At 45.9% G+C, this 25,239-nt stretch overlaps 1 protein-coding gene across 2 annotated transcripts in view; it reads left to right on the top strand.

The window, feature by feature from the left end:
- Positions 1–1,859: 1,859 nt before the first annotated feature.
- fdx1b (ferredoxin 1b) overlaps positions 1,860–25,239 on the top strand; it is a 39,271-nt gene continuing 15,891 nt past the window's right edge. For both annotated transcript variants that reach the window (XM_070882686.1, XM_070882685.1), the window contains exon 1: positions 1,860–2,069. In XM_070882686.1, coding sequence (XP_070738787.1) covers positions 1,906–2,069 — 164 coding nt within the window. In that variant the 5' untranslated portion in view covers positions 1,860–1,905. The remainder of the gene's footprint in view (positions 2,070–25,239) is intronic.

Genomic DNA, 25,239 nt, shown 5'->3' with positions numbered 1-25,239 from the left:
GAATTGTGAGATGCTGCATATGTCCCCTGATGCAGCCTGGAAGGAGCCGGAGGCATAGAAGGTCAGCGCCACAGTGACCTTCGCTGTGATAGGCAGCGCAGCCTGGTGATGATGTGAGGCTGCAGGTCTGCCTGTAGGAGGTGGCATATCTCTGTAATGACCTCCTTTCGGAAGCGCAGCCTTCTGACACGCTGATCCTCAGACAGATCCAGGTATGAGCGTTTCTGCCGGTAGAGCCGTGGGGGGAAAGGCCTCTTGCTCTGACGTCGAGGGGCTCTCCTCCTTCACCCGCTGACATGGCCAACAGCCCTTTTCTCTTCACGATGCCTTGCTAGAGTGTGTGGAATATGATGCTGGCGGCATAGTAATGCACCCATTAAAGTTTTCAAATTCACTTGTTATCAAACTGTACTGTTATGTGTGTCTGCCGTTGCAAGCTCAGAGGCTCATGCTCCATGCTATGTGTAAACGTTGCACTGACTGTGACCTCCGAGGGAAGTGCTTCCTCATCCCTTTAAGGAGCCACCAGTTAATGACTAGGGAAGGTTGTACCGACTGTTTTTTTCAAACGTGATTATTGGCGGTCACAGGAATTCCTCACAAGTGGTTTGATGAATAGGATAACTCACCTTAAAAAAGCTGATGCCCATTTTAAGTAGAAACTGACATTTAAATTTCTGACTTGCTCCACAGGGGAACGTAACAATTATTTTTTAGAAACATGAACCCAGTTTTAACTTTTGAAGCCACTCTTGTGTATCCAGACACCAGGATCTGTATTATCCTTGTTTCTTCTACATGCCCTTACTACCCACCATTTGGATGGGATGTGGAACAAAACTGAAGAGATTAAAAAAAAGTAAATTGCTGTAAATCTGGCATAATGACAGTAAAGTACACAGCATAGCCATTAATCAGCACTTGCCGAGTGACATTTCAGATGGAACCTAAAGGTGTTCTGACAAAAGGTCCTTGAGTGAAATGTTAGCCTATCTTTTTTTTAATTAAGAACCAGTTGGTTTATTAGCAAAGGTTTAACAATCACACTACACATTACTGGTTCAACTATTTTAGTTGTGCGCTTTAAACAAATGCCCCTCTTTTATGAGGCTGACAGCTGCTGCATATTTTCAGCATTTTCTCTTTTAAAACTGAAGTGAAACTGCCCTATGTCTAAACAAACCTTCATCTTCCCTCAGGTTTTCAGTTTTCCCCACAGCCCAGTTGACAGGAGGAGCTGGCATTTGGCCTGATGCCTTGTGTTGTCTGGAAAATTGACCGTGAACATTTTGAAGGTTTTGACTCTGGGCTGAAATGCTGAGCGCTTGTTTAATTACTACTTAAACGGAGGTTTTTTTAACGAGTGGAGTCAATGACAGTTGGAAAAGTCCATGTAAAGCCTTACCTTTTGTATAATAACATTTAAATCCTCACACACCTTTTATTTAGCTAAAATCAAAATTGATAATGTTGGACATACAGACTGGTCTGAATCTGAAAGAAAAGTGATGTACTGTATTAATGTTTTGAATGCAGATCCCTAATCAGAACTCAGAAATTTTCAGATAAAGGATCTCTACTTGAAGCATTAATGTGACTTTTTTTCTTTTCAACTGTTGACAAATCTGGTGGGCATTTCCAGCATTTTCTGTTTTTATTTCTGATTTACAGCATTCAGAATTTTTTTCTTTTTACTTCTCTGACTTTGGCAGCAGCACAGCATGACAGTGTGATAAAGAGAAGAACAAAACTATTACAATTGCAACATTTTCTAACCTTGGGGCAAATCCAACTGGCCCAACCCCCTTTTTCAGCGTTATTATATAAGCCTATTTGCACAAGTAGCAGCAAGTCACAAGCGAAAGGAACAATAGCCAGTCAAGTACAGCAGCAGCAAGCATCAATATGATGGTTCGCGGTATCTTCAAGTTACAATCCCTGTGCGGATTTCTTTGTGGGAGAGCATGTTATTTCAGAGCTTCGGCAGTTAAAAGAGTTGAAGTTTGTCAGCCTGTTGTGAACAAACCGAAAAGATCCTTCAGCTTGTCAGCTGTATCCGGGGGCAACAGGTGAGGCAAAGTTCCAGTTTTTTTTTTCAAACAGAATAAACAGAAGCTAGAATGGGAACATTAGGTCAAATATAATTTGAGCACAGGATGAGATTCCTGTTAGCAAGTCTGTCCATATATTAAGCACTGGTGTGGAAATGGAATCAGGTTGTAGTGGTGCAGGGTCTAGTTACCACCCATTCAGTTTGGACTGGACAGTCCACTTTTTTGTGAGGCGTTCGGAAATTTCTAAAATGTAAACTGGAGATCAAAAATCTGCTTTATAAACTAGAAGTGCAATTTTTAGGTGCTGGAATGGTTCAGTGACTGCACTTTTACCTCTGACTCAGAAGGTTGATGTTTTTTTTAATTCGTTCATGAGATGTGGGCATCGCCAGCAATAGCAGTATTTATTGCACCATCCCTAATTGCCTTTGAGATGGTGGTGGTGAGCCACCTTCTTAAACTGCTGCAGTCCGTGTGGTGAAGGTACTCGCATAGTATTGTTGGGGAGGGAGTTCCAGGATTTTAATCCAGTGACGATGAAGGAACAGTGATATATATTTCCAAGTCAGGATAGTGTGTGACTTGGAGGGGAACTGGGAGGTGATGGTGTTCCCAGGCACCCGCTGCCTTTGTCCTTCTGTATATGTGGTAGAGGTTGCAGGTTTGGGAGGTGCTGTCGAAGAAGCCACACTGCAGCCACGGTGCACTGGTGATGGAAGGGGTGAATGTTTAAGATGGTGGATTGGGTGGCGATCAAGTGGGCTGCTTTGTTCTGGATGGTGTTGAGCTTCTTGAGTGTTGTTGGAGCTGCACTCAACCAGGCAAGTGGAGAGTATTCCATCACATTCCTGACTGTGCTTTGTAGATGATGGAAAAGTTTTGGAGGTGAGGCACTTGCCACAGAATACCCAGCTTCTGACCCACTCTTGTAGTCACAATATTTATGTGGCTGGTCCAATTAAGTTTCTGGTCAATGGTGACCCCCAGGATGTTGATGGTGTGGGATTCGGTGATGGTAATGCTACTGAATGTCAAGGGGGAGGGGGGTGGGGGGGTGGCTAAACTCTTTCTTGTTGGAGATGGTCATTGCCTGACACGCAAATCTTACTTGCCACATATCAGCCCAAGCCTGAAAGTTGTCCAGGTCTTGCTACATGCGGGCATGGACTGTTTCATTGTCTGAAGAGTTGCGAATGGAACTGAACACTGTGCAATCATCAGTGAACATCCTCACTTCTGACATTATGATAGAGGGAAGGTCATTGTTGAAGCAGCTGAAGATGGTTGGGCCTAGGATATTACCTTGAGGAACATGTGCAGCGATGTCCTGGGGCTGAGATGAGTGAACTCCAAAAACCTCAACCATCTTCCTTTGTAGTAGGTATGACTCCAGCCAGTGGAAATATAGAAATACAAAAAAAAACAGAAATATAGAAAATGAAGTCAAATTAAAAAATCACTATACTTAAAAGTATTGTAAACTAGGCCTAGTCCTTAAGCTCTAAAATCACCTCCCTAAACCTCTCCACCTCTCTCTCCTCCTTTAAGACACTCTTTAAAATCTATCTCATTGACCAAGCTTTTGGTCACCTGTCCTAATATCTCCTTATGTGGCTCAGTGTCACAGTTAACTTTCTGGTCAATGGTGATGCCAATCTCCACTCCAAGACTTGAGTCTATGATCTAGGCTGCCAATTAAGTTCAGTAGTGAAGGAGGGCTGCATTGTCAGAAGCACTATTTTTCAGATGAGATGTTAAACCAAGCCCCATGCCACATATAGGTGGATGTAAAGCATCCCAGGACACCATTTGAAGGGGAGGAGGTTATCCTGATGTTCCTGCTAATATCCAATCCTTAACCAACATCACCAAAAAACAAATTAACTGGTCATTTATTTTATTTGCTGCAAGCAACCACAACAGTGACTACACTTCAAAAGTAATTCATGGATGGTGAAGCACTTTCAGTTGTCTTTAGGATGTTCCGAGGGACCGCCTATGACTGACTGATGAGATGCTAAGTATATGCAAGTTCTTTCTGTCTCACCTACTTCTGTACACCATGTGCTGGAGGTGTTAATTAGTCAGGTCATTAGGCTTTCAATAGATTTTCATTATCAGTAACAACAACAACTTGTATTTATATAGCGCCTTTAATGTAGTGATACGTTTCAGGGCGCTTCACAGGAGTATTATGCGATACAAATTTGACACCGAGCTGCATAAGTAGAAATTAGCGCAGGCGATCAAAAGCTTGGTCAAAGAGGTATGTTTTAAGGAGCGTCTTGAAGGAGGAAAGAGAATTAGAGAGGCGGAGCGGTTTAGGCAGTGGGTTCCAGAGCTTAGGGCCTAGGCAACAGAAGGCACAGCCTCCAATGGTTGAGTGATTACAATCAGGGATGCTCAAGAGGGCAGAACTAAAGGAGCGCAGGCATCTCGGAGGGTTGTGAGGCTGAAGGAGATTACAGAGATAGGGAGAGGCAAGGCCATGGAGGGATTTGAAATCGGGGATGAGAATTTTGAAATCGAGGCGTTACTTAATCGGGAGCCAATGTAGGTCAGTGAGCACAGGGGTGATGGGTGAGCAGGACTTGGTGTGAGTTAGGCCACGGGCAGCTGAGTTTTGGATCACCTCTAGTAGGGTAGAATGTGCGAGGCCAGCCAGGAGTAGTCAAGTCTAGAGGTAACAAAGGCATGGATGAGGGCTTCAGCAGCAGATGAGCTGAGGCAGGGGCGGAGACGGGCGATGTTACAGAGATGGAAATAGGCGGTCTTAATTATGCTGCAGATATGTGATCGAAAGCTCATTTCAGGGTCAAATATAACACCAAGGTTGTGAACAGTGTGGTTCAGCTTCAGACAGAATTTGGGGAGAGGGATGGAGTCAGTGGCGAGGGAACAGAATTCGTAGCGGGGACTGAAAACAGTGGCTCCAGTCTTCCAAATATTCAATTGGAGAAAATTTCTTCTCATCCAGAACTGGATGTCGGACAAGCAGTCAGACAATTTAGAGACCGCGGAGGGGTCGGGAGAAGTGGTAGTGAGGTAGAGCTGGGTGTCATCAGCGTACATGTGGAAACTGACGCTGTGTTTTGGGATGATGTCGCCAAGGGGCAACATGTGGATGAGAAATAGAAAGGAGCCAAGAATAGATCCTTGGGAGACACCAAGTGCAGGAGAAGCTACCAAAAGAGGCAGGAGGAGGGCAGTGAACAGGAGGACATCAGCACAGAAGGTCTTCATGGAACACTTTTCTTATCTCAACTTAACTGAGGAGCAAGGTCTAAGGCACCTTCACTTTAGCAAGGAGGCTGCAACCGAGCTATGTCACCTGCTGCAGCCACAACTCCAGCCTCAAACCTGTCATGTATGTACATGCTCTTTGTAGCCACCAGATGGTGTCAGTGTTGGAGGCCACTGAGCAGCACGCACAGGGTGCTGCTCTGGTATAAAAGGCCAGCCATTTTGTGAGTCAAACACTTTGGAACTAAATAAAGCTCAGCCAAGGTCATGTCTTGCTTAGTTAAACAGTACTCAGTTTGAACCTTTATTGCATACATAACAAAACCAGGGCATGGATTGCGTGGCCTGTGGCTGTGAAGGTCACCATTGCCCTTAACCTTTATGCCATGGCCTCCTTTTAGGCTGCAACAGGTGACACTAGTAACATCTCTCAGTTTTCAATACACCAATATATCGGGGAGGTTACCGAAGCTCTCTGCACCAGGAGGAAAATTTCCATCTGCTTCCCTATTTACAAAACAAAAAACAATGAGAGAGTATTAGGCTTTGCCCGCATGGCAGACTTTGCCATTGACTACACACATGTTGCCTTGCATGTGCCCTGTAACCAGCTTCACATCTTTATCAATTGATCGGGGTTCCACTCCCTCAATGTATAACTGGGTAGAGCCCCTACCCTAGCTCGTGCAGACTTGTGCCTGGTGAGTCACCACGTGCAGATCCCTCCTCTAACCTAGCCTCTAAAGTCTTGTGGTGTCAGTATCTGAGCTGGCGAGAGTCAGATCAGGTCATGGTGCATTTTCTGCAACACTGCGCTCTACTTCCTGCATTGACTGAGGGGCGGCAATACTCTCAGCAGCTGAAATGAAAGATTCGCTTGTTGTGTGTGGGAGAACAGAGAGAAAGAAGTGAGTGTTGAAAGCATCGGCACCTTATCGTGCACCATGTGTAGGTTGAGGAAGAAGTCGGAAGAGACAAAGTGGGCTCGTTACAAAGGGCTGGGTTTTTGGTTGTCTATAGCCTCAGTTTGCTCCAAAGGGGGCGTTAATGCGAGTGTTAGAGCTTAGCGATCGGGCGTGCAGCTTTTAGCACCCTGACGGAAAATTCATTAGAGGTTTACCAGGGGAGCAAACTGTTAGCGTCTGGCTGCTGATGATCACTCCGATAATGACATATTCCTGGTGCAACGCACACACTTGAGCCTGCTCACTAAATTCGGTGCGTGCGCCTCAGTGAGCATCTGCCAATAACAGCATCTGGGAAAACAGTCGGTAAAGGATTGTAAAGTCATCAACTGGTGGCTGCTTAAAGGGATGATGAAGTGTTTCCCTGGAAGGTCACAGTCAGTGCAACGTTTACACACAGAACACGGTGGTGAGCCTCCCAGTTTGCAGCGGCAGACAGACATAGCTGTTCAGTTTGAGAAAAAGTCATTTCTAAAACTTTAAAGGGGCATTACTAGTTCGCGAGCATCTCTTTCCACACGATCTATCAAGGCGTCGTGAATAGAGAAGGGCTGTTGGCCATGTCGGCGGCCGAAGGAGGAGAGCCTCTAGACGTCAGGGCAGGCGGTCTCACCCCCCACGGCTGTACCGACGGCAACACTCATACCTAGATTTGTCCGAGGAGCAGTGTGTCAGAAGGCTGCGCTTCCGAAAGGAGGTAGTTACAGAGGCATGCCACCTCCCGCAGGCAGACCTGCAGCCTCACATTATGTTATGTATGCAATAAAGGTTCAAACTGAGTACTGTTTAACTAAGCAAGGTACAACCTTGCTTCTGCTTTATTTAGTCCCAAAGTGCCTGACTGACAACTTGGCTGGCCTTTTATACCAGAGCAGCACCATGTGCGTGCTGCTCAGTGGCCTCCAACAATGACACCATCTGGTGGCTACAAACAGCATGTACATACATGACAATACCCTCCGCTGAGATCTTATCATAGTCTTTCACAGGTTGAAACAGTCCAGTGCTTTACGCTCCCGGGTTGACCGTCTCAGTTCGATTCCGGCCTTGGGTGAATGTGCGGAGTCTGTTGTGGCTGGTGGCTGGATGGCTGACTTGTTGGGGGTGGCAGTGGCCATGTCAGGAATTGCAAGTCTATTTTTATTGAACAAGTCCGTGATGGAAATTCCGGGTTCACTGATGACCCTTGAGTTCACTGAAGGCTGCTGGTAGGTTGGTTGGTCGTCGACGGTTTCTTCGTCCGACTGCTCTGGCTCGTCTGTGTGCCTCAGCTTTGTTTGATCCATGTGTTTCCTGCAAGTTTGCCCATTCTTGAGCTTAATCACAAATACTCTGTTGCCCTCCTTGGCCATAACCGTACCAGTGATCCAGTTGGGACCCTGACTATAATTCAACACATAAACAGATTCATTAACAGAAATCTCGCGTGTTGCACAATCGTGGTACCCTTGTTGACTCTGTCTTCTGTATTCAACATGATTACTTAAATCCGGGTGTGCAAGAGATAACTTGGTCTTAAGACCTATTTTCATCATGAGTTCAGTAGGTGAGACTCCTGTGAGTGTGTGGGGTCTTGTCCTGTAACTCAGCAGTATGCAAGACAAGCGGGTCTGCAGTGACACTTGAGTTACTCTCCTCATGCTTTGCTTGATAATTTGTACTGCACGATCTGCTTGCCCATTGGATGCAGGCTTGAACGGTGCTGACCTTGCATGTTTTATGCTGTTAAGTTTTACAAACTCCTGAAACTCCTGACTGAAGTACGACCCATTGTTGCTCACCATTATATCAGGCAGACCATGTGTCATGAACATGACATTGAGATTCTCTATGGTTGCCGTGAACGTACTGGATGACATGATTATGCATTCTATCCACTTCGAATAAGCATCCATCACCACTAAAAACATCTTGCCCAGGAAGGAACCTGCAAAATCTACATGGATCCTGGACCAAGGTTTGGATGGCCATGACCACAGACCCAGCAGCGATTCCGCTGGTGCTTTGCTGAGCTGCATGCAGGTGTTGCACTGATGCATGCATGCTTCCAGCTCAGAATCAATTCCTGGCCACCATACGTGGGACTTGGCGATGGCCTTCATCATCACTATACCAGGGATGTGTGCTGTGTAACTCACGCACAAACTTCTCTCTCCCTTTCTTTGGCATTAAAACTCGATTGCCCCATAATATGCAATTTGCTTGAATAAACAGTTCGTCCTTGTGACGAATGTACTGTTTGGCCTCCTCGCACATTTGCTTAGGTATGGCAGACCAATCCCCTTTGAGGATGCAACCTTTTCCACCGATAATATTGGGTCCCGGCTGATCCAGGTCTTGACTTGTTGAGCCGTGACAGGGGTACCTTCACTTTCAAAAGCATCCATGATTAACATTAAATCTGCCGGTTGTGGCGTTTCCACCTCCGGTATGGGCAACGGCAACCGGCTCAAAGCATCGGCACAATTCTCTGTGCCAGGTCTGTGGCAAATGACATAATCATAGGCAGATAATGTCAGCATCCACCTTTAGATGCGGGATGAAGCATTGGTATTGATACCTTTGCTCTTGGAAAACAACGAAATGAGCAGCTTGTGATCGGTCTCTAATTCGAACCTCAGACCGAACAGGTATTGATGCATCTTTTTAACACTGTACACACATGCTAAAGCTTCTTTTTCTACCACACTGTAGGCTCTTTCTGCTTTAGACAAACTTTTGGATGCATACACAACAGGTTGAAGTTTCCCGACTCACTGGCTTGTTGTAACACGCAACCAATTCCATATGACAATGCGTCACAGGCCAAAACTAAATGTTTACGTGGGTCATAATGTACCAGCAGCTTGTTTGAGCAAAGCAGATTGGTGGCTTTCTCGAAAGCTCTGTCTTGCGATGCGCCCCACACCCAGTTGTTGCCTTTTCTCAATAGCATGTGCAGTGGTTCAAGTAAGGTGCTCAATTTAGGTAGGAAGTTACCAAAGTAGTTGAGTACACCCAGGAACGAAAGCAGCTCCGTCACGTTCTGTGGCTTGGGTGCATTCTTGATGGCTTTGGTTTTCACGTCAGTAAGTTTGATGCCATCAGTGGCGCATTTCCTCCCGAGGAATTCGATCTCCGGTGCCATAAAGACATGCTTTGAGCGTTTAAGTCTGAGTCCCACTCTGTCCAAACGCAGTAGAACCTCTTCCAGGTTGTTCAGATGTTCCTTGCAGTCATGATCAGCGATCAGGATGTCATCTTGGAACACGATGGTTCTGGGAACGGACTTCAGTAGACTTTCCATATTCCTCTGGAATATAGAAACATAGAAAATAGGTGCAGGAGTAGGCCATTCGGCCCTTCGAGCCTGCAACGCCATTCAATGAGTTCATGGCTGAACATGCAACCTCAGTACCCCATTCCTGCTTTCTCGCCATATCCCTTGATCCCACTAGTAGTAAGGACTATATCTAACTCCTTTTTGAATATATTTAGTGAATTGGCCTCAACAACTTTCTGTGGTAGAGAATTCCACAGGTTCACCACTCTCTGGGTGAAGAAGTTTCTCCTCATCTCGGTCCTAAATGGCTTACCCCTTATCCTTAGACTGTGAACCCTGGTTCTGGACTTCCCCAACATTGGGAACATTCTTCCTGAATCTAACCTGTCTAAACCCATCAGAATTTTAAACGTTTCTATGAGATCCCCTCTCATTCTTCTGAACTCCAGTGAATACAAGCCCAGTTGATCCAGTCTTTCTTGATATGTCAGTCCCACCATCCCGGGAATCAGTCTGGTGAACCTTCGCTGCACTCCCTCAATAGCAAGAATGTCCTTCCTCAAGTTAGGAGACCAAAACTGTACACAATACTCCAGGTGTGGCCTCACCAAGGCCCTGTACAACTGTAGCAACACCTCCCTGCCCCTGTACTCAAATCCCCTCGCTATGAAGGCCAACATGCCATTTGCTTTCTTAACCGCCTGCTGTACCTGCATGCCAACCTTCAATGACTGATGTACCATGACACCCAGGTCTCGTTGCACCTCCCCTTTTCCTAATCTGTCACCATTCAGATAATAGTCTGTCTCTCTGTTTTTACCACCAAAGTGGATAACCTCACATTTATCCACATTATACTTCATCTGCCATGCATTTGCCCACTCACCTAACCTATCCAAGTCACTCTGCAGCCTCAGAGCATCCTCTTCGCAGCTCACACTGCCACCCAACTTAGTGTCATCTGCAAATTTGGAGATACTACATTTAATCCCCTCGTCCAAATCATTAATGTACAATGTAAACAGCTGGGGCCCCAGCACAGAACCTTGCGGTACCCCACTAGTCACTGCCTGCCATTCTGAAAAGTATCCATTTACTCCTACTCTTTGCTTCCTGTCTGACAACCCGTTCTCAATCCATGTCAGCACACTACCCCCAATCCCATGTGCTTTAACTTTGCACATTAATCTCTTGTGTGGGACCTTGTCGAAAGCCTTCTGAAAGTCCAAATATACCACATCAACTGGTTCTCCCTTGTCTACTCTACTGGAAACATCCTCAAAAAATTCCAGAAGATTTGTCAAGCATGATTTCCCTTTCACAGATCCATGCTGACTTGGACCTATCATGTCACCTCTTTCCAAATGCGCTGCTATGACATCCTTAATAATTGATTCCATCATTTTACCCACTACCGATGTCAGGCTGACCGGTCTATAATTCCCTGTTTTCTCTCTCCCTCCTTTTTTAAAAACTGGGGTTACATTGGCAACCCTCCACTCGATAGGAACTGATCCAGAGTCTATGGAATGTTGGAAAATGACTGTCAATGCATCCGCTATTTCCAAGGCCACCTCCTTAAGTACTCTGGGATGCAGTCCACCAGGCCCTGGGAATTTATCGGCCTTCAATCCCATCAATTTCCCCAACACAATTTCCCGACTAATAAGGATTTCCCTCAGTTCCTCCTTCTTACTAGACCCTCTGACCCCTTTTATATCCGGAAGGTTGTTTGTGTCCTCCTTAGTGAATACCGAACCAAAGTAATTGTTCAATTGGTCTGCCATTTCTTTTTTCCCCGTTATGACTTCCCCTGATTCTGACTGCAGGGGGCCTATATTGCTGCAGCCAAACGAATTCCAAATGGGCACCTGTGGTAAATAGATAGTTCTTTGTACGTGTTAATGCACGTAAGTCTCTTCGACATCTCAACCAACTCCTGCGTCATATAGGCCGACGTCAAGTCCAGTTTTGTGATCGACTTCCCTCCGGCTAGCGTCGCAAAAAAGTCATCAGCCTTCGGTAACGGGTACTGATCTTGTTTCGAAACCTGGTTGATCGTAGCCTTGTCGTCTCCACAGATTCTGACTGTGCCATCACTTTTCAGGACAGGAACAATGGGGCTGGCCCATTCATTAAATTCGACCGGTGATATGATCCCTTCATGCTGGAGTCTGTCCAATTCAATTTCGACCTTCTCCCTCATCATATACGGTACTGCCCGAGCTTTATGATGGACAGGTCTTGCATCTGAGTCCAAGTGGATCTACACCTTGGCTCCCGTGAAGTTGCCGATACCCGGTTCGAACAGCGAGGGGAACTTGCTCACTACTTGGGCACATGTATCTTCCTCCGACGACAACGCCTTTATGTCATTTCAGTCGCATCTGATTTTCTCCAACCAGCTCCTGCTGAGCAACGTTGGACCACTGCCTGGAACAATCCACAGCGATAACTCGTGAATCACACCATTATACGACACGTTAATTTGTACACTGCCAATCACCTTTATCAGTTCTTTGGTGTACGTGCGCAGCTTGGCATTAACAGGACTCAGCCTGGGTCTCACAGTCTTAGTATCCCACAGCTTATTAAATGCCCTCTCATTAATGATCGATTGACTCGCCCCTGTGCCCAGTTCCATTGATACCGGTATCCCGTTAAACTTTACATAAATCAAAATTATTTTTCTCTTGGTTATGAAAGCGTACAGTCCATACACTTCCTCCTCTGGCATCTCAGATTGCGTATCCGGATCCGCGCTAGTCTGACTCTCATCCTCCACGTGGTGTGTTACAGCTCGCTTGCTCATCTGTGGACACTTGCGCTGGAGAGGCCCCACTCTCAGACAGCCTTTGCAACTATATTGCTTAAATCGGCACTGCTGGTGCCGATGATTTCCCCCACAACGCCAACACGGAGAAGTCGGATACATTCCCTCTGGTGGACTTTGGGCAGCCACAGGTTTTGCGAACGCAGCCGGATAGGCCCTGCCATGTGCCGCTCTGCCAAATGCCGAATCAATCACATTTACAGTACTTACCGAGGTTCGGTTCTTCACCAATATTTGCTTTAAACTCCTGTCCGTTGTCAGCCCTCCGATCGCACTCCGAGGATGTTCCATATGTTCCTCCGCCACACTCCTGCAATCTTACCAAATCACTTAACTGAAGATTGGCACTCAAACCTGTGCAGGCTCATACTACTGCACCATCTACATGATAATGAGGTCCAAGGCCCAATATTCAAATAGCACCTTTTACATAGTGAAATGGCCCCAAGGCGCTTCACGGGAGCGTTACAAAACAACATTTAACACCAAGCCTAGTAAATCATGGTCTAAGTGGCAAATTTTAAGGAATGACTTAAAGGAGGAAAGAAAGATAGAGAGGTGGAGAGGTTTAAGGAGGGAATTCCAGAGCTTAGGGGCTTGGCAGCTGAAGGCACAGCCACCAATGGTAGAGCGATTAAAATCAGAGATTCTCAAGAGGCCAGAATTAGAGGAGTGCAGATATCTGGAGGGTTGTGGGGCTGGAGAGATTCCAGAGATAGGGAGGGGTGGAGGCCATGGAGGGATTTAAGCATAAGGATGAGAATTTTCAAATCGAGGTGATGCCAGACCAGAGGTCAATGTAAGTCAGCGAGCACAGGGGTGATGGGTGAACGGGACTTGGTGCATATAAGGATACGGCAGTAGAGTTTTGGATGACCTCATGTTACGGAGGATAGAATATGGGAGGCCAGCCAGTAGTGCATTGAAGTGGTCCACTCTAGAGGTAACAAAGGCATGGACGAAGGTTTCAGCAGCAGATAAGCTGAAGCAGGAGCAGTGTCGAGCGATATTCTGGAGATGGAAATAGGTGATTTTAGTGATGGCGCTGATATATGATCGGAATCTCATCTCAGGGTGAAATATGACACCAAGGTTGCGAACAGTCTGGTTAAGCCTCAGAAAGACATTAGGGAAAGGGATGGAGTTGGTGGCTAGGGAATGGAGTTGTGGCAGGGACCGAAGGCAATAGCTTCGGCTAATAATAGATCCTTCGGCGACCCCAGAGGTAATGGTGTGGGAGCGGGAAAAGAAGCTTTTGCAGGTGATTCTCTGGCTATGATTAGATAGATAAGAATGGAACCAGGCGAGTGCAGTCCCACCCAGCTGGATGACGGTGGAGAGGCGTTGGAGGAGAACGGTGTGGTCAACCGTGTCAAAGGCTGCAGACAGGTCGGGAAGTACGAGGAGGGATAGTTTACCTTTGTCACAGTCACATAGGATGTCATTTGTAACTTTGATAAGAGCCGATTCGGTACTGTGGCAGGGCCACAAACATGGAGTTACGAGAACGATGAGCACGGATTTGGGAGGCAACAACACGCTCAAGAACTTTGGAGATGAAATGGAGATTGTAGATGGGGCAGCAATTTGCAAGGGTGGAGGGGGTCAAGGGCTGTTTATTTGAGGAGGGGTGATGATGGCAGATTTGAAGGAGAGGGGGACAGTATCCGAGGAGAGAGAATTGGCAACAATATCAGCTGACACGGGAGCCAGGAAGGGAAGTTGGGTGATCGACAGTTTAGTTAGCATAGGGGTCGAAGGAGTAGGAGATGGGTCTGATGGACAAGATGAGCTTGGAGAGGGCATGAGGGGAGATAGAAGAGAAACTTGAGGATGATGCGAGTCCATAAATCATATTGCACAAAGCCTCTTCATCTTATCATGTTGTCAGACTGCTTGTCCACTATCCAGTCTGGGATGAGCTGCAATTTCCTCCAGCTAAACATTGGGAAGATGAAGCCATTGTCTTCAGCCCTCCACCACAATCTCCGTACCCTCACCACTGATTCCATCCACCTCCTTGTCCATTGTCTTAAACTGTTCGCAGTCTCGGTGTGCCATTCGATCACGAAGTGGCCTTCTGACCCCGTAGACTGTCCAATACAAAGGCCACCTATTTCCACGACCATAACATCACCCCTCTCCTCCTGTGCCTCAGCCCATCTGCCGCTGACACTGTTAATCATGTCTCTCTCACATTTAGCCCTGCTATTCCAATGCTCAGCCTTCCATTCTGCGGCCCCGTTTTCTCTACCGACCGTAAACTTCAGCTCATCCAATACTCTGCTGCCCATATCCTACCCCGCACCAAGTCCTGCTCACCCATTACTCCTGTCCTTGCTGACCTACATTGGCTCTTGTTCCCCCAATTCTTGAAATGTAACATTTTTATCCTCCTGTTTAAATCCTTTTATGGTCTTGACCCCTATCTCTGTAACCTCCTACAGCCTTACAACCCCCAGCCCCTGAACTCTCCATTCCTCTGATTCTGGCGTTTTGTGCATCCCCCTTCTTCTTGCTCCCGCATTGGTGGCTGTGCCTTCAGCCATCTATGCTCCACGCTCTGGACTTCCCTTCCTAAACTCCTCTATCACTACACCACCCTCTTCTCCTTTAAGGCCCTCAATAAACCCTACCTCTTTGGCCAAGCTCAATAGTTTCTTCTTTCTGTCGGCATCCATTTGTCTCATTATGTCTCTGTGAGGCACTTTGGGATTTTTCCCGATGTTAAATATACTGTATAAATATTAGTTGTCGTTGCTGATATTGTGCGTTTTGCTCACTAATTTTGTGAGAATATATTTTATAAATATAAGTGCCATTAATGGCAGACACGCAGCACTCCTATCATCAGTGACCTTCTCAATACAAATGAAAGAGGACATCTGGGCAGCACCTGGGACCTAATTCTTGGTATCTGCACCATCAATCTTTAAATGTGCATTACTGTGTTGTGTGGCTCCTGTGCTCAATGACAGGATTGGAATGGGAGAGAAGTATTGGTGACTTGCATATCAGATAGAAATGTTCCCAGATGTTTATTTTGGAAATGGTGCACTGGGTCATATGTATCATAGATTTTTTTTGAAAACTTTGTTTGATTTATAAGACAGCAATGTTAGTGCCGTAATCCAAGAAATCATTAGTAGAACAAATATTTTGTATCAGTCTTTACGGTAGAAGACATAAAAAATATCCCAAGAGTGGACAGTCTAGAGGTTATAGGGGGGGAGGAACTTAACACAATCACAATCACTAAGGAGTTGGTACTCAGTAAGATAATGGGACTAAAGGCAGATAAATCCCCTGGACCTGATGGCTTGCATCCTCGGGTCTTAAGAGAAGTAGTGGCAGGGATTGTGGATACATTGGTTGTAATTTACCAACATTCCCTGGATTCTGGGGAGGTCCCAGCAGATTGGAAAACTGCAAATGTAATGCCCCTATTTAAAAAAGGAGGCAGACAAAAAGCAGGAAACTATCGACCAGTTAGCCTAACATCTGTGGTTGGGAAAATGTCGGAGTCCATTATTAAAGAAGCAGTAGCAGGACATTTGGAAAAACATAATTCAGTCAGGCAGAGTCAGCATGGATTTATGAAAGGGAAGTCATGTTTGACAAATTTGCTGGAATTCTTTGAGGATGTAATGAACAGGGTAGATAAAGGGGAACTAGTGGATGTGATGTATTGGACTTCCAGAAGGAATTTGACAAGGTGCCACATAAAAGGTTACTGCACAAGATAAAAGTGCACGGGGTTGGGGGTAATATATTGGCATGGATAGAGGATTGGCTAACTACCAGAAAACAGAGAGTCAGGATAAATGGTTCATTCTCGGGTTGGCAATTAGTAACTAGTGGGGTGCCACAGGGATCAGTGCTGGGACCCCAACTATTTACAATCTATATTAATGACTTGGAAGAAGGGATCGAGTGTAACGTAGCCAAGTTTGCTTATGATACAAAGATGGAGGGAAAAGCAATGTGTGAGGAGGACACAAAAAATCTGCAAAAGGACATAGACAGGCTAAGTGAGTGGGCAAACATTTGGCAGATGGAGTATAATGTTGGAAAGTGTGAGGTCATGCACTTTGGCAGAAAAAATATCAAAGAGCAAGCTATTACTTAAATGGAGAAAAATTGCAAAGTGCTGCAGTACAGAGGGACCTGGGGGTACTGCTACATGAAACACAAGAAGTTAATATGCAGGTACGGCAAGTGATCAGGAAGGCTAATAGAATCTTGGGGCTAGATTTTCCATTATTTTTGCATACATACCGCTTACTTAACGTCTATTTTAATGCTGAAATGAGGTGTAATGCCCATATATAGCCCATTTAGGCACAAAATAGAAACTGACGCCCATTTCTCGGTCACTTATCGGCATGTATCGCTTGCCAAAAAAAACTTTGAAAATGTTGAACTGACCGGAACTACTCACAGCGGTATGGGCGCCATGTTCTAAATCTCAGGTCGCATCATTTAAAAGGCTGCTCTGCTTCAACCTCGGGGGAGTTCGGATGTACTCTGGAAGTCTTTGGAGGTGATGTGAATATCTGAACAAACATTTTATCATACTGTGGACAATTGGAATTTACTAGGTGTCTTAGTGGGGACATTCGTTCTTTGTGACCAATCGGTGTAAAACAGAGAGCTATTGGAATGGGGCCTGTCATTTCTCACCCTCTCTTGATGACCATGCACAAGCTGCAGACTAGAGATGGCAGAGGGTACATTCGACAGCATCATGTGCCTAATGTAACACGTGTCAGACTGATGAGGAGGACCAGACGTTACACACCCCCCCTCCCCGCTTCCCCCCACCCCCCTGCACTTACAGGGAGAAGCGGTCTTATCTCAACTTATGCAACACCACCTGCCTTCGGAGACTGCGCTTCCACAAAGAGGTTATCAGTGAGGTATGCCAGCTCATCAGGGGAGATCTGCAGCCTGCCAGCACCATCAGAACTGCACTGTCCGTCGAGGTCAAGGACACCGCGGCACTGTCGTTCTACACATTGGGTTCCTTTCAGGCCTCAGCTGGCATGATGTCTCAGCATGCCACACATTGCTGCATTAGACAGGTCACTGAAGCCCTGTACACACGCAGGATGGACTTTATCAGCTTCCCTATGACTAGGGAGGCTCAGACTGAGAGGGCTTTAGGATTCTACCAAATTGCTAACTTCCCCAAGGTGCAGGGAGCAATAGACTGTACGCACAGCGCGATGCGGGCACCTTTTCAGGATGCAGAGGTTTTCAGGAACCGCAAGGGATTCCACTCCCTGAATCTGCAACTCGTTGTCGACCACCAGCAAATTATAATGGCAGCGAATGCTAAATTTCTGGGCAGCATCCATGATGCTCACATCCTGTGTGAGAGCACCGTATCTGACATGTTTACCAGTCAGCCACAAGGTCAATACTGGATGCTTGGTGACAAAGGATATGGCCTCACCACCTGGCTGATGAGCACCCCCCCACCCCCGCCGCGTGACACCCACACCGAAGCTGAGAAGCGATACAACGAGAGCCACAGAGCCACTGGCAATATTGTGGAGAAAACCATTGAAGTGCTTAAGCAGGTTCAGGTTCCTGGACCACTCAGGAGGTGAGCTCCAATACCACCCTGAGCAGGTAGCTTAATTTGTGGTGGTGTGCTCCATGCTGCACAACTTGGCTATCAGGAGGGGACAAGAATTGCCTGATAAGTCTGACAGTCCACCTTACCAGAGAGAGGAAGAGGAGGATGAGGAGGTGGACGCTGACCTCAGGCCAGACAATCAGGCTGATGCTGAAACCATGCCCCCATCCCCCCCTGTAGACCGCAGGAAAGGGCCCGTGGTGGCTACATAGCTGCAAGACTCTTATGTCAGCAGCTCATGAATAAGCGCTTTGCTTGAAAGAACGTTGTTGTTATTTACAAAGCTGCAACACTGCTGGGTGTGCAGGTCATACATCAATGGTGTGCATCACCTTAGTGACAGTTAAAGTTTAAGTTGATTCAAGTTAAGTGTAATTATACCCTTTCATGTTAAGGAATTACCAGTGTGTAACGGTGCAGCTATCTGAGACAATGCGCAACAAGGTTACGTTAAATAAAGAACATTTAATCTGACCATTTGTCTGAAATCATAAGTATATATGTTAAAAAACACCCCACCCCACTCCCGCCCCAACCCACCACAAATTTATCACATTTACATCATTACAATGGTCCCCATTTCCCGCAAAACAGAACACAAATGCAAACCAACAAGGTAGCTCCCTTGCACTTTGCCCCGACTCACCCACCAAAATAGCAGCAGCAGCAACCTAAAAATATGCCCCAGACATCACCTGTGGCCATGCACCTCACTTTCCTTGTCCCCACTCCCGCTTCTCCTCCCCACCTCTACCCCTTCCCCTTCCCCTCCTGACTCCAAGCCGTCTGGCTGAGGAGCTCCTCAGGCGATGCTTCATTGAGGGGGGATGATGGCAGAATCGCTGCTTGGACGGATACAGGAGAGGAAGGTCCTGAGGTGGGAATGTGCTCCGAGCCAGAAGCAAGATATTCCTCCTGGCTCTCGTGTCATTGGCAATGGGGGTGCGGCACCTTGGGGTGCAGTGCCACGCTCCGGGACCACTGGGAGCCCACTGCCACCAGTGTTCCTGGCTACCAGCTCCAGGGCCTCCACCATCCCTTCCATGTTATATCTTATTTGTTGGACAAAAACTTGGTGCCAACTATGTTCTTGGTGCTTAGTAGGCTTTTTGCTGCTGGTGAATCTCCCTCGTGTCTCCCACAACAGTCAAACAAGCACACACCACACCCACACGCGTCTTCAGTCCCTCTGAGCTCCCTCTCTCTCTGTCTCCTCTTCTGCGCATGTAATGATGACCCCTAACCTCCTGAATCGTGGGAAACGAGCGTTGTCATGCTGTTGTTAAGGACAGCGACACTTTACGGCAGAAGGTCAGAGAAATTTAACGCTAATGCCCATTTCAGATCGCTCACGGTAAAGCCCAATTTTTAAAATGGAGATTAGTGGCTTTGAAAATGGGCGACAAGGCAGCGATCTGAAACTCCGTTTTTACCGCCCACGCCGGAAATAATGCCCATTTTTGGGTGATCTGCACAAAAGTGCAAAATCTAGCCCCAGGTTTGCAAAGGGAATGAAGTATAAAAGCAAGGAAGTCTTGCTACAGTTATACAGGGAATTGGTGAGGCCACACCTGGAATACTGTGTACAACTGTGCGGCCCCCGGCCTACGAGCATCATCGGAGCAAGCCGGGGAGCGGAAGGAGCATTGTGGCGGTATAGCACTCCGGGGAGCAGCACGTGCTGGAGCAGGAGAGCAACGGCAGTGAAAAGGGATGTCACCAAGGTCCAGGCCGGTGATTGGAGCGTGGGCAGGTACATCAGGAGCGGCGTGATCGGGGCGAAGGAACGGCGAGAGACTGTGGAGGGACGTGATCGGGGCCCAGGAGACACGCGAGTTCAAGGCCCAGAAGAGGCGAGGGCCCAGGGGCAGCACGGGCCAGCCCACACTGCGATATGTGTGTGCACTAGGTCCGTGCAGCAGAGCAGATCTCCAGTCATCTTGGTTAATCCTTGCCACTGGACCAAGACCTAGCTCTGTCAAGCCCGTGTGGTGGCTGGTGTGCAACGGTCACCTCACGTTAAAAACATCCAAGCACAGGCATCTTCCATCCTTCAAGATTTAGTTCGGACCTAGAATTTTAGGTCCATCATTAAAACACCTGTGAACTTTTTGGCATGGAAGCAAATCATCCTCTGTTCGAGAGACTGCCTATGATGATGATGACTGGGTACAGTTTTGGTTTCCATATTTAAGAGAGGATATACTTGCTTTGGAGGCAGTTCAGAGAAGATTCACTAGGTTGATTCCGGAGATGAAGGGGTTGACTTATGAGGAAAGGTTGTGTAGGTTGGGCCTCTACTCATTGGAATTCAGAAGAATGAGAGGTGATCTTATCAAGATGTATAAGATTATGAGGGGGCTTGACAAGGTGGATGCAGAGAGGATGTTTCCACTGATAGGGGAGACTAGAACTAGGGGGGCATAATCTTAGAATAAGGAGCCGCCCAGTTAAAACTGAGATGAGGAGGAATTTCTTCTCTCAGAGGGTTGTAAATCTGTGGAATTCGCTGCCTCATAGCGCTATGGAAGCTGGGTCATTGAATAAATTTAAGACAGATATAGGCAGTTTCTTAACCGATAAGGGAATAAGGGGTTATGGGGAGCGGACAGGGAAGTGGACCTGAGTCCATGATCGGATCAGCAATGTATGTATGTATGCCTGGGTTTACCTGCCACCAGGGGGAGCGACCGTCGGAGATCATTGGGCCACAGACACACAGGTGCAGCCCTTGTATATAAAGAGAGCCTCCATGTTTAATCCTCACTTTGAGAGCTAATAAAGTAGAGTCAGGTCGCATCTGATTGAGTTCACGGTACTAAGCCTAGCGAGTTATTGCATATGCAACATTTGGTGACAAGGCACAATAAGAACTTTCACGCACAAAAAAGGTTTCAAGCACCGTTGGAATCCTGGAGCGATTCATGGAGAGAGAAGACTGGGAGGATTTTACAGATCGCCTCGACCAGTACTTCATGACCAAGAAGATGGATGAAGACGCTGACGCAGTTAGGCGCAGGGCGGTTTTCCACACGGTTTGTGGTCCAAAAATCTATGGCCTCAAAGAATCTGCTCTCACCTGCACATCCAACGGAAAAGACTTATGAGGAATTGTGCGCTCTGTATCGGGACCATCTCAAACCTAAAGAAGGCTTCATTATCTCGAGATATCGCTTTTACAAACATGTTCGTTCTGAGGGCCAGGATGTGGCAGAATTTTTTGCCAACCTGAGACGTCTCGCTGGGCCGTGTAAGTTTGGAACCGCGTTGGAAGACATGCTGCATGACGTCTTTATAATAGGCATAAACCACGAGGTGATCCTGTGGAAGCTGCTGGCTGCGGAGATGCTGGATCTGAGCAGGGCCATCACGATCGCCCAGACTTGCCTGACCACGGTCGATAGTACAAAGCAGATATCCTCGCAGAGTGGGAACTCCACGGCAAGTATTTTGTACCAGATTGTGTCATCGGTTGGTAGAGCTGCACCTGGCAGGGCCTACCCGACTGTGTTTGCGAAACCTGTAGCTACTCGAAGTCCGCCATTGGGCACAAATCCGATTTCACCCTGTTGGCATTGTGGGGGCAATCATCGGCCTCATCAGTGTCGGTTTAAACAGTATATTTGTAAAGGCTGTTCGAGAGTGGGGCATTGCCAGCGCATGTGTCCGCAACTGAGAAGTGTATTGCGACACACCACGTGCACACAGACGAACTGGAACAGCTTGAAGAAGACACCATCAATGACCAACCGATTCATATCCAGCCATCAGAAGACCCTGCTGTTGTCAATGAATCTGGACCTTCAATCCCCGACATGGACACTGCCACTCCCATTAGATCGGCTACCCAGCCTCAAGTCATGAATGACTCGGAGAGCTCACCCAGTTCTGGAATTGAAGTGAGACAGTCAACTAGGGAGCGGAAAGCCCCGGACCGTCTCATAAGACCGTAAATAGGACTGATACCAAGATCTTGGGGAGGAATGATGTAATGTATGTATGCCTGAGTTTACCTGCCACCAGGGGGAGCGACCATCGGAGGTCATTGGGCCACAGACACACAGGTGCAGCCCTTGTATATAAAGAAAGCCTCCATGTTTAATCCTCACTTTGAGAGCTAATAAAGTAGTCAGGTTGCACCTGATTAAGTTCATGGTACTAAGCCTATTGAGTTATTGCATACGCAACAGTATTAAATGACGGAGCAGGCTCGAGGAGCAATATGGCCTACTCCTGCCTCTATTTTTTGTGTTCTTATATTCTTATGTAGACTGCATCTCTGGTGATTTGTAAAACAGTCTCTGGCTGAAAAAATCATTTTCACCTTGTTTACTTTTGGTTGTTCCAGTTTTCATTATTTAGCATTTTTCTCTTTGATATAATGCATCAACTTAACAACAAGAAAAATCACATGCATTGGAGCCTCCAGTATCTGCACTCTTATTATCCACATTGTTGACTCTGGTCATGGCTTAATCTTATGCAATGTAATTGACTGCTTTTCCTTAATGTTTAAGTCTCTGGAAGGATTTACAGCCCATGAATCTTTGATGCTTAGCTTTGGGTCCAGGAGATATGAAATGTCAGCATTTTATTTTCAAGAATATTTTTAAAGTGGAATACCCTGGGTTTTATTTGCAATTTCTGGGATTTAAACTGACCAATCAGAACTTTCTATCTCAGGCTAAGTTGGGTGACTATCAATTATCCACCAATTTCTTTCACCCCTGGGTGTGATTCCCCTGCATTATGCCGATAATCAGTAAACAGACACGTGATTATCTAACATTTTGCTGCAGTAATCAATTTTTTTAAATCCATAAGCATAGCAGGAGCCAAAACTGCTACTGAATTAATAGTGAGTGACTATGCACTTCTGTTAAACAAGTGCATGAGTGACAGAACCAAAGAAGTTGTGCACTTATTTATTTCCCCTGACCAGACAAGTGATTTGGCACAGTGTTAGAGTCCACAATGTCTTACAAATTTCTACACTTACAGGGTGGCATTTAAATTGTCGCCTGAGTACTGTAATTATATATAAAAAGTTCCAGAGGTAGAGAAAACTTTCCATTTCGATCTATTTAACTATTTTTTACAAGTGTCATTAAGATAATGTCAATTATTGCCTTGTGACTTGTCAGAAGTGCTTACAAATAAGTATTTTTCAATCTTTCATAGCTAAGAGAAAGTAAATAAAGAGAGACTTAAATTCAAATAGCAGCTTTTCATATCTCTCAGAAATGATTTCACATACAATGTATTTCTTTGAAGTACAGTGACTGATGCTATGTTCTGCACTATCATGATTCGATATGGTTCCACAAGTAGCAATGGCATGAATGACCAGTTATTCTAGTGATGTTAATTGCAGGTGAAATATTGGTCAGGACACCAGAAGAACTCTCTGCATTTTTACAAACAGCACCATGAGATTTTTAATGTCCACTTAAACCACCAGAACAAGCAAATGGAACCTTAGCTTAACATTTCATTCAAAGCAACATTCCCTTAGTCTGCACCGGAGTTAGCCTAGATTATTTGCTCAAGTTCTACCTGCCAATACTCACTTTCTGGGCTCACACATGAGCAATGGCAACTTTGGTGTGATACCAAAGAGTGCCTAGTGCCCAGTGCCACTGAATTGTACTTCAGCAAGGAGACAGCCTTCAGGAGAGGATAAAACTGGCACAATAAAAAGTATATTGCTATATAAATCAGTTATTATTAAACATATTTTAAACTGTATAGTTTCCTCTCATCTACTTTTATCAAACTACTGATGTTGATTTATATACGAAGGACATAACGGTCATGGCATCATGACTTGACTGCTTAGATATTTCCTGACCAAATTTGATATCTGTCACCAATATATCTTACAAGCAACCTTGCAGATATTGAACGCATTGCTTTCAAGACGGCGGGTCATGGTTTTGATATGAATCTTATCAGTATACAAGGAAAAACTTCAAGATACAACAAAAAAAATAAATTCCACATTGATAAAGAGCTACAAGTCCTTGCACTAATGATACAGTTCACCTTCATTCTTAAACTCCCTCTTGCATGTTTTCTAATGACGTGCAATAATTAACACTATCTTAACTACATTCCTCAGTAATCCCACTGATGGGTGTACATACTGTTGTACTAAGCCATACAAGCTCAAAGATTTGAGGCTTTTTTCCCAATTTGTGCATAGATGGCTGGTCTCACTTGGGGGAAAGTATGCACTGCTGTGACAAAAATGTATCATTTGATTGGCTTCTTTCTCTCTGTCATGGTAGAAATTAGGTCAATAACCAGATTCACTCCCAGAAAATGGGCCAACTTATTTTGATGCAACGGCCCTCGAATATAGAGCTTGTGTCCAGCCAGGCGTCTGAGTGAGGGGAAAGCACTGAATTTAAAATCAAGCATCTTATGGGTTTTATTTGTGAACATGTTTGATTGGCTGCCCTTTTGACCTTAAGAGACATACTTGAATTTACTTTGTCCCGATCTAATTTAAAAAAAGTATTTCTCAGCCTGTCTGATTCAAGTTGAGAAGTCTGTCTAAAGACATCAGATAGAGGTAAATAGGACAGAGTGGATGGGAGTAAAAATACACAATTTAAAGGTGACATAAGAACATAAGAAATAGGAGCAGGAGCTTGCTCCACCATTTGCTAAGATTATGACTGATCTGATCTTGGGCTCAGCTCCACTTCCCTGCCCGCTCCCCATAACCCTTCACTCCCTTAAGAATAAGGGGTCACCCATTTAGAACTGAGATAAGGAGAAATTTCTTCTCTCAGAGCGTTGTAAATCTGTGGAATTCTCTGCCCCACAGAGCCGTGGAAGCTGGGTCATTGAATGTATTTAAGGTGGAGATCTATTTAAGGAATTGACCGAGGCCCAGACGTGTATCTGGGGCCCAGAAGAGGCGAGGGCCCAGGGGCAGCACAGGCCAGCCCACGCTTTTTTTGTTATATCTTGAAGTTTTTCCTTGTATATTGATAAGATTCATATCAAAACCATGACCCGCCGTCTTGAAAGCATTGCGTTCAATATCTGCAAGGTTGCTTGTAAGATATATTGGTGACAGATATCAAATTTGGTCAGGAAATATCTAAGCAGTCAAGGCATGATGCCATGGTCATCATGTCCTTCGATATATGTGCGTGCTCGGTCTGTGCAGCAGAGCTGGTCTCCAGTTAGTCTTGGGTAATCCTTGCCACTGGACCAAGACCTAG

Source organism: Pristiophorus japonicus, chromosome 6 (assembly GCF_044704955.1).
Source record: "Pristiophorus japonicus isolate sPriJap1 chromosome 6, sPriJap1.hap1, whole genome shotgun sequence".
Lineage (NCBI taxonomy): Eukaryota > Metazoa > Chordata > Chondrichthyes > Pristiophoridae > Pristiophorus > Pristiophorus japonicus.
Note: the sequence above shows the minus strand (reverse complement) of the source record. Positions and strands in the feature narration are given on the sequence as shown.